This window comes from Apis cerana, linkage group LG8, assembly GCF_029169275.1.
Source record: "Apis cerana isolate GH-2021 linkage group LG8, AcerK_1.0, whole genome shotgun sequence".
Taxonomy (NCBI): domain Eukaryota; kingdom Metazoa; phylum Arthropoda; class Insecta; order Hymenoptera; family Apidae; genus Apis; species Apis cerana.
In genome coordinates, this window is record NC_083859.1 from 962,502 (window position 1) to 980,747 (window position 18,246).

The 18,246-nt window shown below is 40.9% G+C and overlaps 1 protein-coding gene across 11 annotated transcripts in view; it reads right to left on the reverse strand.

The window, feature by feature from the left end:
• The window catches only part of LOC108000936 (LIM domain-binding protein 2), a 74,389-nt gene that overhangs the window by 7,136 nt on the left and 49,007 nt on the right, over nucleotides 1–18,246 (reverse strand). For 7 of the 11 annotated variants that reach the window (XM_062077811.1, XM_062077816.1, XM_062077808.1 and 4 more), the window contains 4 exons: nucleotides 2,994–3,096; nucleotides 2,148–2,320; nucleotides 1,588–1,791; nucleotides 73–196 (listed from right to left, as the gene is read on the reverse strand). In XM_062077811.1, the coding sequence (XP_061933795.1) occupies nucleotides 73–196; nucleotides 1,588–1,791; nucleotides 2,148–2,320; nucleotides 2,994–3,096 (604 nt within the window). Of the gene's footprint in view, nucleotides 1–63; nucleotides 197–1,587; nucleotides 1,792–2,147; nucleotides 2,321–2,993; nucleotides 3,097–18,246 lie in introns of all 11 variants that reach the window. The other 4 variants (XM_062077815.1, XM_062077810.1, XM_062077812.1 and 1 more) reach the window with 1 other exon arrangement.

The following is an 18,246-nucleotide window of genomic DNA, read 5'->3' on the forward strand; positions in this document are numbered from 1 at the left end:
AGACTGGTCGACCGTTTGGCTCCACTGGCTGGTGCTTCTCATGTAAAGCAACTGTTCGTCTACCTCTCTTACCCGGCGGGGCAACCATCCTCTGCCATTTCTGGAACAAGGTCGTCTTCAAGCAGTCCCGCGGTGACAACGCGTACGCCTTGTGCCTCGACATCAACTCTTGCATCGGTTCCAAGATCACGCATAACTGGAAACAGGATGAAAATTCGATAAATAATTCTCGTAAAGAGCCATTGAAAAAAAAAAAGAAAGAAATCTACGAAAGAAAACTTCTCCTCCGTACGAATAGAATTTCGTTAAATTCTAGAAAAAAACGTGCTTTCTCGAAGAGAAAAATTTTTCTCGAAAGAGAGTGTTGATCCTATTCATTTGTTGATCCATTTATATATATATATATTTCGATAATTTTCGTTCGAGTAAAAATAGACAGGCTTATACAGAAACAAGATAAATGCGACTGTTATTTAATCCGACGCGGGTTCGACAGGGAACTTATGCACGCTATTAATATGAAAATTATCGTATACGGTGTGTGTGTGTACCGGTTGAAAATAAACTTCCTAAAATATATTCGCACAACGGTGTGTGGTGCGCAACGGTAGCAGAGCGGCTTGCATCGTCGAACACTGTCCAAGGGAAATTAAATTTGGTTTATGTTTGCCGTAATAAAACTGGAATCCATTTTACATTATTATCGTAAGCACGTAATTTCACGGCAGCCTTTATATTATAATGATGACAATTAAAGTAATCGATAGCGCGGCGGTGGCCGGGTTGGACAGAGTGGCGAAGTGCCGCCGGAGGCCGAAATTTTCCAAAACTTTAATTTCATTTTAATTAATATTCGCGTCGGGTACGTAGGCGCGTCGCCATTGGCGAGATTTCCGATCGATTCTCCAAACGTGTGTCGCTACTTTTTTCTCTTTCTACGTCCTATTTACAATTTCTTTAAAATCGTCGATTCGATTCGTAATTCGCCGCCCGAAGTTGAATAAGATATAAGAAGTTTCCACGAGAGAGAGGAAGAGAGAAGGATATTTTCTCGTCGGCTTTCGATCAACGGCACAATCGGTTCCAGAAGAGAGACAGGCGCGAGTGAAAGCGCTTCCGAGCGCGCGAAAGAAGGTGGATCGTAACCCGGATACTCGCAACTTTCGCGAGCCGATCTCTTCGATTCCTCGTCCATTTTTAACCCTTTATCGTAAACAAGTAAATATCAACGATGCAGCCTCTCGAATATATTTAATATCTCGTATCTCGACGAGCAAATTTTCTTCGAATATACGTAATTTCTGGATACTTCTGTATTATTTACTTGTGTATTATTTAAATTTCGTTGAAATACGTTTTCTGCGCGTTTATATCTCTTTGAAAAAGTAAAAAGTTGTTAAATACCACGGTTCGAAATTACATAGAATTAGAGAATGATTTTTGATTACATATTCAACGATTGAAACGAGAATCTCGATGAATTCCAACCATCTAGAATAGTTTTTCACCCATTTATTTTCCAAATACCGTTGGAAGAAGGTATCCACTAAATAAAAATTTCGCAAATGCAATGACAATAATACGTACCCTAAGATAGTTGAGGGTGGAATTGGTGATGCCCTGCCTCGTGATGTTCTTGCTAAGCTGTTCGAGCATCGTCGGGTCCTGTTGCATACCGACCACAGTTCTAGGCACGAGCTCCTTGTGCGTCCTCACCGACATGTGCCACGACTTTATCCTCATAAGGTCGTCAAACGTGAATTCCAATATTAATCTACCCTCCGTGCATACCTGCAGAACAAATACGCGTTCAAATTACTCCGTATAAACACGGCCTCAATGCCCTCCCGTCCAATCTCGTAGGTGAGAAATTTCATTTTACGTCACGCAACAGAGGATACTACCCGCGTCTCGAATAAAATTTACGAAATGCAATTACGAGTCGCGGGGGAGGGAGAACGCGAGTTTGAGAATATCAAGAGAAAGGAGGAAGAGAGGCCTCCCTCCCGTTTCTTCCTTTTCTCGAAAAATATTACTTACAGATGCAAAGATCGAAGAACGGATTCGATCATCGAGATCACTCGTCACCCTCGTGCACAAAGGGTTGAATCGGAGATCCGATCATGCGAACAAGCTTTCTCCCTTACCTTCGTGAACATCGGTTTCCCGTGATGCGTAACCATAACGCAGTTATCACAGTCGAGGGTTATGCTGGTATTGTGAAATGACTCCTTCGGGTGTTTCAAATTGTAGTAAAGTTCCGTCACGCCGCCCTCGAATATTGAACGGAAGTACCTAGGTATTAACGTCCTTCCTATCGCTGTAAACATAATTGAACAAATCGTGATCAGAATCGCGATCGACCTATACGAAAAGTATACTCGAAAATATTATATAGAAAATTCCCTCCCTCGATACTCATCATCTCCGTTTCTTTCAGTTCAACGCTAAAGAAAGTTTCTCGAATTTTTTCATCGGAATCGTTACGCAAAACATAGAGGGGGGGATGTTAAACGCGGGCGTAGGATAATTTGAGAAAAATTGGAAATCGAAGGAGCCGTGTCCTCCGCAATATCTTACTGTCGCAATAATGCCGGAACCCGTCGTCGTTTTACGCTCGATGACGACGCGATGCGACGTGTAATCACGTTGTTACCGTGTATTCAGGGGCGAAACGGAGGGGCGAGGAGGACATTAAATCCACCGGTTGCAAAATTGCTGCACACGGTGGCGCGTAATTATTTAGAATGTGTGTGCAAACGCGTGCGTACGGGCCACTGGCGGGGACAATGGACCGTGGAGAAGAGCCGTGTCGTCCCGAAAGAAAAACGAGCAACCGGAGAGGTGTCTCCTCCCCGTCCCCGCCGAGCTTCTTCGCAAATGCGTTTCCCGCGTTTGCTAAAACGACGGAATAGGGACTAACGATCCCTGGCTTTTTTGGAAAAAGAAGAAGAAAAGCGCGGAAACGATCCGACGAAGTGGTGGATACTCACTGTATCTCTTGGGTCCGTCCTCCAAGCAGAACGTGAGGGTTAAGGTTGCGTCATCCTCGAAGAATTCAGTCGCGAATGCGTCCCACCAAAGATTGTCGCTCTCCTGTAACATAATGGACGGATGCAAGGATGTAATATTCTCCACTTCCGGGCGAGCAATCGTCGGCCGGCCTCTCTCGATGAGAAAAGTCGTGGCTCGAACACGAGATGCTTCGATAACATCATTGTTGCCGTCGGCGAGCGGAATCGCGAACCAGAGTATATATAATGTAACGCGAGTACGTCATTCTCGGCTTACCCGACGCTACCTCGGCCAACTTCCGCCCCCGAGGCTCGCTTCCAACTCGCTCGTTTACAATTTTTTTCGTCACGATCGGGATCGCGTAACGAAAGCACCGTGTTTTCGCGGTGTTGTTTGCACCTGCCTTCCTTCCACCAGCCCGAAATTACACAGCCCATTCCCTCCCCTTCTCTGTAATCCGCGACAACACTTTCAATCTGTCTTCTCGCCGCGAGAAAGACAAGGTAAGCTAACCCAAGGGAGGGGGAGAGGGAGAGAGAAAGGGTAGGAATATCCCGTGTACACACGGATCGCGTTGTTCCTCGTGAAGGCGCGACTCGTACCCGGCCGCTACTTGTAAACCGTGTCGTTTTCAAACATATTCGTGTTACTCTACATATATATTGGCGTTTCGTCGCGGCATGAATATTTATAGCGGCGATATACGGAACGTTTGAAATTTTTACGTCGTAACCGTAACTCGTCACCTCGTGAAAAACCGATCGGCTGTGGAACGCAGCGCCGCCGCCCCTGTTGCGCGCGCGCGAGCACGCTTGATTCCGAATTATTACACCTACGCTAATAAACGCCACACGTGTCGTGTACGGTGGGGGTATACGTCACAGCGGAGTGGAAGGCTTCTTTCTTCTTCCTTTCCGCGAAAAGCGTAGCGTTTTCGAGAAGACACGCGTGAAAAGAAAAGGAGGGGGGAGGGGAGACTCTTTATATAAAAGAGCCTCGGAATCGTGCGTCAAACATTCACAGGATTTATTTATAACGGGGGAGGGGGGATATTTAGAGACAGAGATAAAATTACTATCGCGTTATAAATATTTTGTAAGGGAGTTGGCTTCGAAAAAAAATGTCTCTAAATTTTTCCGTTGCTTCTCTCCTCTTTCGGTATCGGAGAGATTATTCCTCGTACAAAGCGAAGAGTAATTTCGTCGCTTGTTCGATTACATCGTTATCCTTGGACCTTTCGCTCGCGCACACTTTGCGTTCGCCGAGCTATGCCAAAACTTCAGGCGAGCGACAAACGCGATTTCGAGAAAATATGTGGATCACTGGGTCACGGGCTCATTCATAAATTCTCTATCGTCTTGACCAACACTTTGAATCTCGAACAGAGAACGATCATCTCCCGTCCGATACGAAGAAGAGAGAAAACGTAAACTCTTGGATCGGATCGATGCAAATTCTCCGCTTTTCGTTCACCGTGGCTTCCACTTCGACCAACACAAAGGGAGGTCAACGATCACGTTTCCCCCTCCCCCGCCCCTGCGGGCGAATTTTTCGAAGAAACAAACGCGTCAGTCCAGATTTGGCGACGAGGGGCAGAGGAGGAGGGGGGGATATCGAGGCGGGACGATCGAGTTTCCGGCTCTCCTTGTTTCGTCTCTCGTTGTCGTCCGTCGACGGGTTTCGCAAGAAAAGACGTCGTCGGAGCGAGGTCACGCGCGGAGGAAAAATAATAATAAGAGCGGAGGGGGGGATGAGACGTGGGTGAGGCTGGATGCATAATTGAATGAAAGCGCAGCGAACAAGGCAGGGGGTAGTCGGTGGTGCGAGCGAGAGGGGGCGAAATGCTATAATTTCAAGCCAGACAGTCATGCGTTATTCAGCGACGAGTATAGGTCGCTCTCTGTCTTTGCCTCGTCCTTTCCTTCCCCCACTGTTTTCCTTTCTGTTTTCTCCTCCTTTTCATTCTCCTGATCCTCCAGCTCTTGGATACGCCTCTCGACCGTACGCTCGAAATCAGCGCCAGAAATAATTTCCCAACGTTTTGATTTTCGTCCCATCGATTCCACAAAGTTTCGACGTTTCGTTGAAAACGAAGAAGAAGAGATACTCTCGATGCAGCAAGGAGGATCGCCGGAAGACGAGGCGATTTCGTTAAATCCACCGACCTCGTGGGCAGAGCGTTTTACAAAAATGTTTGATTAAAATACGACGGCGGCGGGGAGATTCGTTAAGGCGATCGATATCGGCCGAGCGTGGAGTGAAGACGTTAACGCGTAGAAGGGGGCGGATAGAAGCGCGAGACAATCGGTTTTCGGGGAGGTCCACGTGCGAGATGGGGAGATTTATTTCGGAGTGGAAGCGGTGCCGTGCCAAATCAAGCAAACTGTTGCCACTCTCTCGCGCAAATTGATATTTCTGGCAAGCGTAAAGCTCCATAGCGAGTTGAAATCGGGGAGGAATGTCGAGTTGATCAAAATAGACGAAGGATCGACACCGATCGAAACGGGAGGAAGGAACCCGCTGAGAACGAAACACGAACGCCAAACGTTAAGTAATATCTCGAGAATGTTGAAACAGTGGTTATCTCTTTTGATAAATTCTCATTGATTCTCTCTCGGGTGGGGGGAAAAGTGTCGGCGTTGCGAATAAATTATCCAATTACGCATCAACAAAGAGTAGTTTTGATTCGAAGGCTTATCTGCCTTCGACTCGTTTCTGTCATTTTCGAAAATTTAAAAATTAACATTCTCGCGCGAAAATAAGAAAAATTCAACGAGAACAATTCCAGTTACGTGTGTACCATTTTTGGGGCCCATCTTCGTAAGGTATTTCGTTGTTGAGGAAAAAAAAGTAAAAGAAAATGAAAAGAACAGGCTCACGACTCGGCAACATTTTAAACTTTCGAAACTTTTAATCAAAAGTAGCGTACCTCGGGAGCATACTCTACATAGAAGTTAGATCGATACGTAACGCCAACTCTTTGCCCGCGCAAATCACCAAAAACAACAACCGGTAAAGAACAACGTAAGTAAAACATTCGGTGGTAAGTTTCGAATTCTCGAATCTTTTGGTATCGGTGAACCACAAACGACCAAGGAATTCGTGAAAACTTGACCGATCCGAAACTTGGAAAGGAGAGAACTTGAACTTCTCTCTCTCTCTCTCTCACGCGCTCACACAAGAAGATACGTACAATTTCTGCGCTCGTAAATCTTCCGATTGATACGTATGCAGGGCGATTTTCGATTTGCACGCCATCGAAAAAGGAAATCCGTAGAGAAAAAGTTGGTGGTAAATTCTTTTTCTTTTTTTAGTCGGATCTTGATCAGTCGGATCAAGAAGGAAATTTTGCATCGATTATTGACCCTGCAACGATACAAGACCGGCTTCCTCGTCACCCAGATAACGGGATGTGCTCGTTTTAGTTAGTCGCCAATATAACGAAACTCGTGCAACTTTGTCTCGAGCGAAGGAAAAACGAAAAGAAATTTAATATCGCGATAATATAAGCATCTACTGCATTAGAATAATTTTTATCGCGAGAAGGGAAAATTAAGATTAAAATAAATTACAAATTAAAATAATTTCAAAAGAAATTTTCGTTTCCTTTTTTTTTTTTCTGGAGCGAACGTTAAGGTTCGACTCTCGATACACCCCCGTATGTTCCGTGCTAGCTGGAACGTGTGGCAAAAAATGGCGACTACGGTCGGAGAAAAGCGCGACAACGGGCAAGAAATTCAATCTCGATCCTCTGTCGACGAATGAAAAAGTAGGAAAATGCGTCGCGGCGCCGGAGACACACAAATCATCGCTGATTTCCACGATGTGCCGGGACAAAGCAGCGTAATACGCGCTCTTTTGGCCGGCGTATTAGCCGGAGTTAAATTCAATTTGTCCAGCCCGAAGTAATCCTGGCTCGGCGTGAAAGAGAGAAAAAGAGAGGGTAGCAGGGAGGGAGGAGGAGAGGGGGAAAGGGAGGTGGAAAAGGGAAGCAGGAGGAAAAAAACGCGAAAATCCGGGACGTCGTTGCATCGCAATAACCGTGTCGACAGAGGAGAACGAACCCTGGCGACCCGAAAATTCGGATAAAATAGAAATTAAGTTAGATCTTTTTGTGTAATTGTTTTTTCTTTTTTTTTTTTTTTTACTTCATTTCTTTTTTTCTTCAACTTCGTTCGTTTACATCCTCGCATTTATATTTCGCTCGTCGAAATATTCGTTACTCGCCATCACGGTGAAATCGCGGCTGCTTCTCTCTCTCTCTCTCTCTCTCTCTCTGCCTGTCTCTCTCTGTTTATATCTCGATGACGGTGCCACCGTAGATATAATATTACTTTTATATTTAAATAATGAACAAATGAAATGAAGTTTCGTTCCGGAGTTTGAATTTGACGGATTAATTTCACTTCGTTCGATCTTTGTTCTATCGGAATTGGTTTCTATCGGAATTATATCGAAGGTTTATGTTTGATAGATAAAATTGTGGACGCCGTTCGACACCCGATTTCGATAATTTTGCCAAGTCGGGGATTAAAAGTAATCGATGAAAAATATTCGACGGATCGGCCGCTTTTCAAAAATTTTCCCACCAGTTTCAAGTTTTATCTTTAAGGAGGGAAAGGTGTCTCTGGATATATTTAACGGTCTTGAATTTTCGATCCTCTCGAGAAGGGAAAATTATAAATCGAAGAATAAATTAATACGGTAAATGAGAATAAATTAATACGGATCTAAGTGGATTTGAAGATCTAGAGATGAGGAATTGCAAGTTTTATCTCGATTTCGGATATTGAAATAAAAAAGTGGAAATTGGAGAAATATGATCATATACGATGAATAATATACAAAAGATATATTTAACAAGAATTGCAATGGAAATATTTGGATAATTTCAAGGTTTTTCTTCGTACAACTTTGAAGTCGGCGAACATCAAATATCCGAGTTTAAATAATTTTTTAAATCTTACAAATCGTTTTGCAAGAAATTTTCCAAGATACTCGAGAATTTATCGAATTTGAAAAATGGATAATTCTTGTTAAAAATCGTTTGCTTGAAACTTGCTTCGAAAAGAAATCACGCTACAACGTTACAATTTTATTTCCACAAACATTCCGCGCGCATCGATCTAACGAGAACTTAAAAAAAAGAAAGAAAAAAAAAATATTAAACGATTGTAACTCGTCTCAAGTCTCGTTGAAATCTATGTAAAGACTGATCGATAGCGGTATACGGTTTGTTCGCTTCGAAACTCGCATATTAGTCAGTCCGACGAAAATAACGTATCGTTAACAAGTAGAGGACGACCGTTTTTACATATGAAACTTTATGAAAAAAAAAAAAAAAAAAAGTAAAAAAAAAAATAAAAAACGTGCGTTTCGATATTTATACCGTGTCTCTTTTTAGAGATCGGCAAACTTTCAAAGAAATTCGGAATTATCGAGGTGGGAATGAAAGGAGGAGAGAGAGAGAGAGAAAGAGAGAGAGAGAGAATTATAAAAAGAGAACGAGGAGGAAAAGAAATGGAACGAGACACCTTTTTTCCAAAAGGTAGACGGTCTCTCCTTCTACCTCGTATAAGAATTCTACGAGAAAACCAAAGAAAATAATTCCAAACGTTCACAGCGTTCGTCTATCGGTAGTTCATTATAAAGCTGTCATTTGAGAAATGAATAAATATTTCGAAATTAATTATATTAAATTCCTTTCGTAGGGATTCGTAGGGGTCGAGTGCAATTTACCTTTATCCGAGAGAAAAGAATCGCGAGGGAAGCATACGGATAATAAAACATATTTTTTTCGCGAATATCACAAAATAAAATTTTTCGAATACTATCTCTTCTTCAATCTTGAAAAAAATATCCCGAGACGAGAACTAATCAAGATCGAAATAACGAAAATAATAAGAAAGAAAGTAGGAGTAAAAAAAAAATGAAAAAAAAAAAAAAGAAAGAAAGAAAGGGGAGGGAGGAGAAACAGAGAAGAAATAAGACGAAAAATAGAGCCCACACCTTGTATTATCCGAAACGTTCCCGATCCTCGTCCTAGAAACGATTCACCGCCAATAATTTCTGCCTCTTCTCCACCCTTCTCCCTCCCCTCCCCATCTTCCTCCTCTCCCTCTCCCTTCTCTCTCTCTATCTCTATCTCTCTCTCTCTCTCTCTCTCTCCCCGGCTGCATTTTTTTTCCCTTCCATTTTTCGCCCTGGCAGGGCGTCGCTCTTTGTGCAGCCTGTACCGCGGCGGGGTTGCCGTTGGCTTTTCACCCGGACTGTACCACCCTACTGTTGTTAGGGGGGTGTGGGGAGACTAGGGGTGGTATATGATCGTGTATATACGCCGGCGGGAAAGTATTGTCGGCGCGCTCCACCTCACGATATTCTTACGAAAATCGTTTCGAAGGTGAAAACGTGGGGCGGGGGTATCGATAGGTATATCGAAAATTCGGGAAAATTACGTTTAATATGGCCACCATTTTTCATAAATTTCAAGGTAGGGAATAGGCGGGGGATAGACGGAGGGAGATTTCTCTCTGGGTAGTCGGGCCGGGACAAAACTGTTCCGGCCGATCGGAGTATATACGGCCCGGGGCGGCGGCGAGAGGGGCGAGGCTGGGAGGGAGAGGCAGGGGATGGGGGGTACAATATGGGTTATCGAGGGGGCCCCACCCCCGGGGGAGAGCAGGGGCCCTCATTTTATTACCCAGGCTCCCATAGAGGTTCTCAACCTTCTTCCCTCCGCGCTTGTACTCGTCGTCGAAGAGACGACGACGACGACGACGACGACGACCGATCGACCGACCGACCGACCGACCGACCGACCGACCAGTTCTTCTTCTCTTCCTTCTCCTCCTCGCTCGCCGCTCTTGTCTTTTCGCTTTCGTACTTGGCTGATCGATGAGAATATTTTCTACGAGATGCGATATTCCTTTCTCTTTTTTTCCCTCCTTCTTTTTTCTTCATCCCTCTCTCCCTCTGCCTCTCTCTTTCTCGCTCGCCCTCGCTCTCTTTTCTCGATGGAACGAACGTTGCGCGCACGGGACACCGAGCGAATGCGTTGATGAATAATTGCATGAGAATTTCACCCCCGCGTTATTTTCGCGAACCGATTCGCCGGGGATGGAACCATCCGGATGGATATTCCGCGGTTGCAAGTTTTGTCTTTGTAGGAAATAATGTGGGGAACGAATTTTTTTCGAATCTCTCTCTCTCGCGTTTCATTTCGTTCCGAGCCATCTTGGAAAGAAGTTATTTTGGAACGAAAGAATGGAATGTGCGTGTTTTTGTTTGAAATTGTATCACGCAAGCATCTTTTATAATGGGGGCGTCGAGGAAATCGGTAGTCGAACTTTGATATTTTAATATTTCCAAGGATGAAAAAGCGTCGTGTAAACACTCTTACTTTTGAAAAGATAAGAGTTTTTAAATTTATATTTATGCGTCCCTTTTTCAATCTTAGGAAAAATATAATAGGGTACCGAAGTTTGGCCATCTATTTCTCCTCGCCACCCTAAAAGGAGAGTTAATAAGAAATTCTTCTTAAATTCTGTATTTTCTCGGGGAAAGAAACGTTGTTCCAACGTTGTTTAATTTTTACTCGATACGCTTGAATTTTCTTTAATTAAACATTCCTTCTGTTATATTTATTTCAGAATTGTCACCAGCGTTGTACATCGCGAACGAGAAGATCGTTTCTATGTTTTTTTTTTTACGTGGGGCAGAATAATTATAAACGATCTAAAATTAGCTCGTGATTGGTGAAAGTTTAAGGGAATCCATGCGGTGATAACGATAAAATCTCAAAAGTCTAATTATCTAATGGAACACGCGTGAAATTCTTCCATCGATAAAAGCCGGATCAATCATTTCGCATAAATGTCCCGATTCTGTCTAATTTCGCGAAACATCCGCGATATATCTTTGAAACAAGGTTGCCAAGTAATTTTCCATCCAAAAGGGGGAAGAAATTTGCAAAGCATTTTACAAGCCTGACCCAATCCACCCCTTGTCTTATTCCACCGTTTTTTCCACCCTCTTTCTTTCTTCTCCCTATCCCACCACCATACTGGGAAAAGTTTCGCGTAAACATCAGGATCATCCTTTACTTACGCGTACCTGACTTATCTTAAAGAGAAGAAGAGGAAGAGGAAGAGGAAGAGGAAGAGGAAGAGGAAGAGGAAGAAGAAGAAGAAGAAGAAGAGGCATTCATTCAAAGGACACGATATCCAGGAAAAACAACTGGAATAATTATTATCTTCTTCGTTTCCAATTCCACTGTTGTTTTTCGCTGTGAGAATATTCGAAATTCATCGAATGGGGAAGGATAAATATCCCTTTCCTTTTCTTTTCTTTTCTTTTCTTTTTTTTTCTTGCGTCGAAACAACGATATCGAACGTATTCTATGTCGATTGATCTTTTACTATTCCAAAGCGAGCTTTCATTTCGTTCATCGTTCATACGCCCCGATGAACCGTGAGTTCGAAATGTTATCGAATGTCACGCATGATTTTTTAGCGAAAAAACGGAGGGGGAGGGAGGAAAAAAAAATTTGAACAAGCGTGCGTGTATTCGATTCGTGAACACCAATTAGTCGGCGAAAATAAATAACGAAACGGATTCACGGATGAATGAAGTCTCCATAAGCTTTCCATTTTCTGGAAACTTTATCGACTAGAATTAATATTTCAATTATTCCCTCGCTATTTTCTTTCGATCTTCGGTGGGGGGAAATTTAAAAAAAAAAAAAAAAAAAGAAAGAAAGAAAGAAAGAAAAAAGAAAAGAAAAGGAACAATTTCACGATTTTCGCAGCTCGTTTCGAAGATGAATTTTTATAAAAATTCATCGAGGTTGGTGAAAATCGTGGCCAATTATTTTAAAAAAAATTCGCCGGTTTCAAAGACTCGTCGAGAAATTTTTTGAACAATTTTCACAAGTCGTCGCAAAGATTCACGCTAATTATTTTAAAAAAAAAAATAATTTCCCGACATTCACCGATGATCCAAGTGAACATATATACATATGTTTCTAAGAAATTGTTCATTTTTCATTTTAGGAGAAAAATAATCCTGTGAAATTTATTTTTCACAGCGATGATCGATGCTTCGTTCTTTTAATTTAACTATTTCGAAGGCACTCTTAATTTTTACGCAATTTTTCGTTTTAATTAATTCAAGAGAAAAGCACTCGAATTCCACGTCGAATACTATACTTCATTATAGCGCGCAATTTATTTTTTCTATAATAAAACGATAAAACACTACTTAAGCTATCCAAGTAAATTTGAATTTTAAATCGAAGCAAATATTAAATAACATTTAATCATTAAAAAGAAGGATCTAGAAAATTCGTGCGCAACGGACTAATATCTCATCTATATTTCAAAGATTCTAGCAACTTCTCCAACACTTTTCGTCCCTTTAATGATTCCCATTCGTCGTGCACACCCCACGTTATCATGATCGATAGTTTCTTCCCGAGGTGCGTCTCGCAACGTTTCGATAAAATATTTACAAAAATCAGAAATTGTCGCATGGCCAACTTCGCTATATACATTTTTAAAAAAAGATTTCGTAACGAAAGTTATAAAATTCTCTTGCAGAAACTTGGAAATACCGTACGCGTTTTTCTTCCAAAATTTTCCAACGCGCGCGCCTCCCAATTTCGAAGCCCGACAGGAAGTTGGAATCGAGGTGGCCGGGGGGGTGGGTGGATTTTGCAAAATGGGTCCACGAGCGTGAAATTTCTCATCAGCGCTTTATTATCGGGGATTTACACGATTTCGATTGTTTCGATGCGACGTTGGGGAGAACGAATACGAGCGCGCGGGCGCGGCAAAGGTAGAAAAATTGCAGCCCCGTGCAATATAGATTTTCGCGATGAATACGGCCGCCCGTGATGTTTAGTCGCCGGTACGAATGCGCTCGCGGCCGAGCTTGTTTTTCAAATTAGAAATTTCGAGCCACCACTTGGACGTTATTAAAAATTTCGTCCTCGATATTACAACGCGTATTTATTTTTATTTCTCTTCTCTTCCTTGCTTTCCTTGGGAAGGGAAATTGCAAGACGAGGAAATATCGCGGAAAATATTATGCATGGTAATCGTTTGTGGATACGTTCTTATCTTAAGGATGGATATGAAAGTGTATATCGTTGCCAGATGTATTTCTTCTCTCTTCCTCCATCGTGGAATTTTTTATTTCGAATATAATTCAGTTTATTAGTTTGTAGGAACGGATTATTTGGAATGTTAATCGATGATGTATAATATATTTTGCGTTGATCGGTATTTCTATACAGGATTACAGAGGGGTTTGTATATATAAGATAAATTCGAGAGAAACTTGGTAGTATATTAAGTAAGGACAAAATCTTTCTATTCGTGATTTCTAATAGGCGAACCAAAGTCGTACATGCAATATTTAGTTTTTCTTCGAGATGTTTAAATCCATCTCTCTCTCGGAATTATTTTACAAATAACTTCATCGCTCTTTCGAGTCGAGTAATAATATTTTCCGCCGCAAGATTCGGATTAAAGGCCGGAACATTAACACATATTATAAATTTTCAATCGTTATTTTCTAAACAATTTAATAGGTTTTTTTCACGCAGAAAATAAACAAACATATTACCCTTTAATCTCGGACAGATAACATATTGACACTTAACATTAGATCAAGGAAAAATGCAACGGATCCATACACTTTTCACTCGACCGTGCAACGTCGGAATTGAATGAAACAAGAATTTCCTGGTATAATTGTGAGGAGAGACGGAACAAAAAGGATAATAATAATAATAACAATTTTTCTTTCAGAGAACTTCACAGTGTCTTCTTGAGGAGGGATCGGCCCTAACCCGAGCGAATGCGATTATTTTGGCGGGGAGAGAAAGATATGGGGAAGTGGGACGACTTCCGCGTATGAAACACGGCAAGGTGAACGTAGACGTCATCCGTCACCGATGAAAAACCGTCGTATCCCGTGTCGGATAGTGCGTCTCGTATTCGTCAAAATGCACCGATGGAAATAGATGCGCCGGATCGGGGCGATAAGTCACGAAAATTGCAAATTCGAGTATTTCTGCCATTATACCCGATTCGATTACGACGTTCGATTATTTATATCCCCGGGTAAAAAAAAGAAAAATAATTCCTTCGATCCCTGTCACATTGATCTTCGTAATTCTTTTTTTTCTCTCTCTCCTCTAAATCTTGGTACCATATCATCGGCCACGTGTAACGAAATTAATTCAGTACGATACAGTACGAACAGCGCGCAATAATATTAAATTACGCGTGGAATTTCATATTCGGAAATTGAAATTGGAAATTGATAGGATGATTATAAAATTTTGTCTTGTCGCCAATTCAACTAAATTAGAGAAGATGTATCCTCTGGATAAGTAAATCCATCGTGATGTTTATACACGGTTTACAATATCATGAATGTTTGTGGTAGGACACGATCAGGATATTCGCGCACGATTTCGGAAAATTAAATTCTCTCTGCGTGGGAAAAATTTCTACGCTTATAAATTGTATAAACAAATATAATCGAGATCGTTTCATTCACATGATCGAACGATCAACGCAAGATCGTTGACGAGAAATCGTTGAGAAAAAAAAAAAAAGAAAGAAAGGGAAAAAAAGGGCGGTACAATTACAGTCGAAGTAATTGCGGCAGGATGAACAAGTGCGTAACACGAGTGCATAATCTATCGTTACAAATCGAGCAAATAAATTTTGTCCGCAGACAATTAAACAATCAATCGACGCTCTAGGAGTAGCATATGGATTTTCAAAAAATACACGAGAACGCGGAGGGGGAGGGGGATGGGGGGAGGGGAGGGAGATTCTATTTAATTACAGTTTCAATTCGCTATTCGTTCACCGGACCAGGCGTTTATTGAATTTTGTTTCATTTCCTTCGGCATTCGGTACAATGGAAAAAGTTCAAAAGTTCTTCCTCAACACGCGCACGCGCAATTTTCTATTAAAAATTTCCAAATAACCGATGCTTTTACCGGTGATTAAAACTTTTTTACGCTCGACGCGTATCATCGAGGAAAATAAATAGCCAAGGAAGCATTCCAAATGTTTTTCGATACAAATTTAAAAGAGAGAAAGAGAGAGAGAGAGAGAGAGAGAGAGGAAATTTGGGGCGCAATTAAGATTGAGATTAACGTTTTAACAATGTCGGGCACAGTCCTGGATGGAAAAGGTAATGACGAGAAAGTATCGAATGGAGAAAGCACGTGCGTAACTTCCGGTAGCTTCGAACAGCTAGTTGGAAATCTTTTCCTTTCGATCGATGATGTTTTGCTTCCCGAGTTTCGTACCGCAGTGGATCGATGACAAATACGATTGCCTCCGTTATATTCTTTCTACGATACATCGACGATTACGCGTTATTTAAGTAATTTTGAGTATAGTGATTTTAATGTTTTTTTTTTTTCAATAAATTTAGCGAAGTTAACTTTTTTTTTATTTTATTTTATTTTATTTTATTTTATTTCGACAAAAATATTTGCGTTTTTGAAATGAAATAATTGGTAAAAATATTGATGATGCGCGGAGTTTTGCGCGTTTATTGTTCAAAGAAATCGATAAATATCAATGATGCGGAATTTCGACTTTCGTAATGAAAAAAATATATAAAATAATAACGTGGAATTTCGATTTTTTTTTTTTTTAATTAAAATAAACAAATCGACGAGATGGAATTTCGAATTTTTATAAGAACGAAATCAAAATTCGAAAATTCCGTTACGGTATGATTACGTTGATAATAATATAGTTGTAACTATGAATAAGATCAATTTAGAAAAATATGTCGAAAGCGAAAGAATAAATAATTCATTTGTCGCTTCGTTTTCAAGAAAATCCAATTCCAATAAAATTGAAACATCAGTGTTCAGATAAACTGGATTTTATCCTTCGAGCATTAGCAGTTCGTCACTCAGGATGCATTCCGTAGTAGTACGAATTTTTTGTCGCTATTATTATATTATTATTATTATTATTATTGTTACTGTTATTGTTATTATTATTATTATTATTATATACTGAAACGTTATTGCATTAAGCTTTCATCTTTATCATCGCATTACCGTGATATGTACATCGAATAAAATAGATACAAATTTTACATAATGCATCATTCCCGCAGTGCAACGCACTTTGGTCATTAAATACATGTATACGTACGTACAACATAATCGCTCGGAGGATCAAACGAAAAAATTATTCCTTCGCATCCACCAGTTGGATGCAAATATCGCGTTTAGTCATCGAATGACTAAATGTCTCTTCGCGTATATTTCGAAACGGTGACTTCACGTGCAAGAATCCAAAATAAAATGAAGTTGAATAAGAGAGAAAAAAAAAAAAAATTCCTTACTTCCATTTCGCGGTTCTGAGAGAAACTCCGATCATCCCTGTTGAACGGGATTCTACGTTCTTCGTCCATTCTTCAGGGATGGATTAAACGACGAAATATAATTTTAAAAAGAAATATCTTCGACGTCACTAACGAAGAGGAGAAACACTTGGGCATATTTCATATCGTGACGAAGCTCGATCGGAAAGAAACGCTGCCGTGCAGTTTCGGCCCGGTGAAGCGGAACACGTGCAATATTTCTCTATACGTTGAGATTAGAGCGTCTATGAGCTGGCTCTTGGATAAAAAAGGCGAGCCTAAACCTGGATTTTGCCCGGCTTTCAGCTCTCGCAATTATTTCGCGATCGTCAATTTCGGCCCCGAAATTTGGTGGAAATTTTCGGGCCGGCCGCTAATTAGAAATACGGCACGAGGGGCGGTGAAATTTATTTTGCGATACTGGAAATAAGGTTACCTTGCAACCGGGAATGCAAAACGCGCAAACGAGTAATTATAAATGAATAATATGGCGCGCTACCGGATAGAGGCGGAATTCGGCAGATATTGCAACCGAGCTTGCTTCCTCGTCTATTTGAAACGTTTCGATAATTAAAAAAAAAAAAAAAAACCTTTGGAACGAATCAGATTTGGATAATCGAATAACAAGGATCGTGTTATCGGCTTCTCACAGTTTTTACATTTATTTCTTCTCGACAAATTTTCCTCGATATAATTATTTTATATATATAAAAAAAAAGAAAATTGGGAAAAGATTCGTCAAAGACGTACCTTCTTCTATTTTCAGACCGCGTGATTAAATGTTGGGGAGAAAGTTACACGAGTTTCATATTTGCCACGGTTTTACAATGCACGATTACAGTAGGAAACGAGTGTCTTATTGGAGTAATAAAAGACCTGAATGTGCCATTACAGGATTAATATCTGTGTACCGTGTCTTATCCAGGTTACCTCTTACTTAAGCCCCCGTTCATAGGTAAGCATACTTTTTCGCATTACCTAGGCAAACTAAGTCCTTCATATCCAGAACTAATTTCGTTACACTACTCTCTCTCCCTCTCTTTCTCTCTCTAAATAAGATCCCTCTAAATTAAACTCTTCGTACTCAAACTCAAAGCTTGCACAAGCCACTACGATACCCGCTCGATTCTGCGTATTTCAATTTCTTTAATTAATCACCGTTTATAATTTTCTAAACGTTTCAACGAGAACGACGAAATTGAAGACGACGAGTGATCGGCCTAATATCGAAGATATTAGACAAATAGGAGATGGAGAATCTTCTATTTCGGATCGGTGGGAACGTAAACTCGAGAGAACGTAAACTGAGAGAAGCTTATCGGATAGAACACGATGCAATGATAAGCTTAATGTTCGAATTAGAGTCGATAGTAAATGCACGATATCAAGTCAAACGCGGTTAGACTTGATAAACGAAGCGAATTTCCTTCCAAAAAAAAAATATATATATATATAAATATATAGACACATAAACACATAAACTTAAATATCCCATTTTTATCTTAAAAGTTTACGAGAATAGAGAATCGTTTTTCGAATTAACGGTAAAAGCGGATGATTTTTGCGAAAATAAAAACTCGAATGTTTTTACTTCTATCTATAAAACAGGGTTGTACGTAAAACGAAGAAAATTGAAACAAAACGGATAAAATATCCGAGTCAGCGTGGCCCCTGATTTTAATTCGTCCCACGTCCTTTACCCTTTCTCCCCCGGCTCCGACCAAGCTCGTTTCTTCTTGCACCGTGCCTCAACCAACACCCCCTAACACCCCCTTGACACGAACGCAACCCCAATGTAGGCGGAACTACGGCAAACTT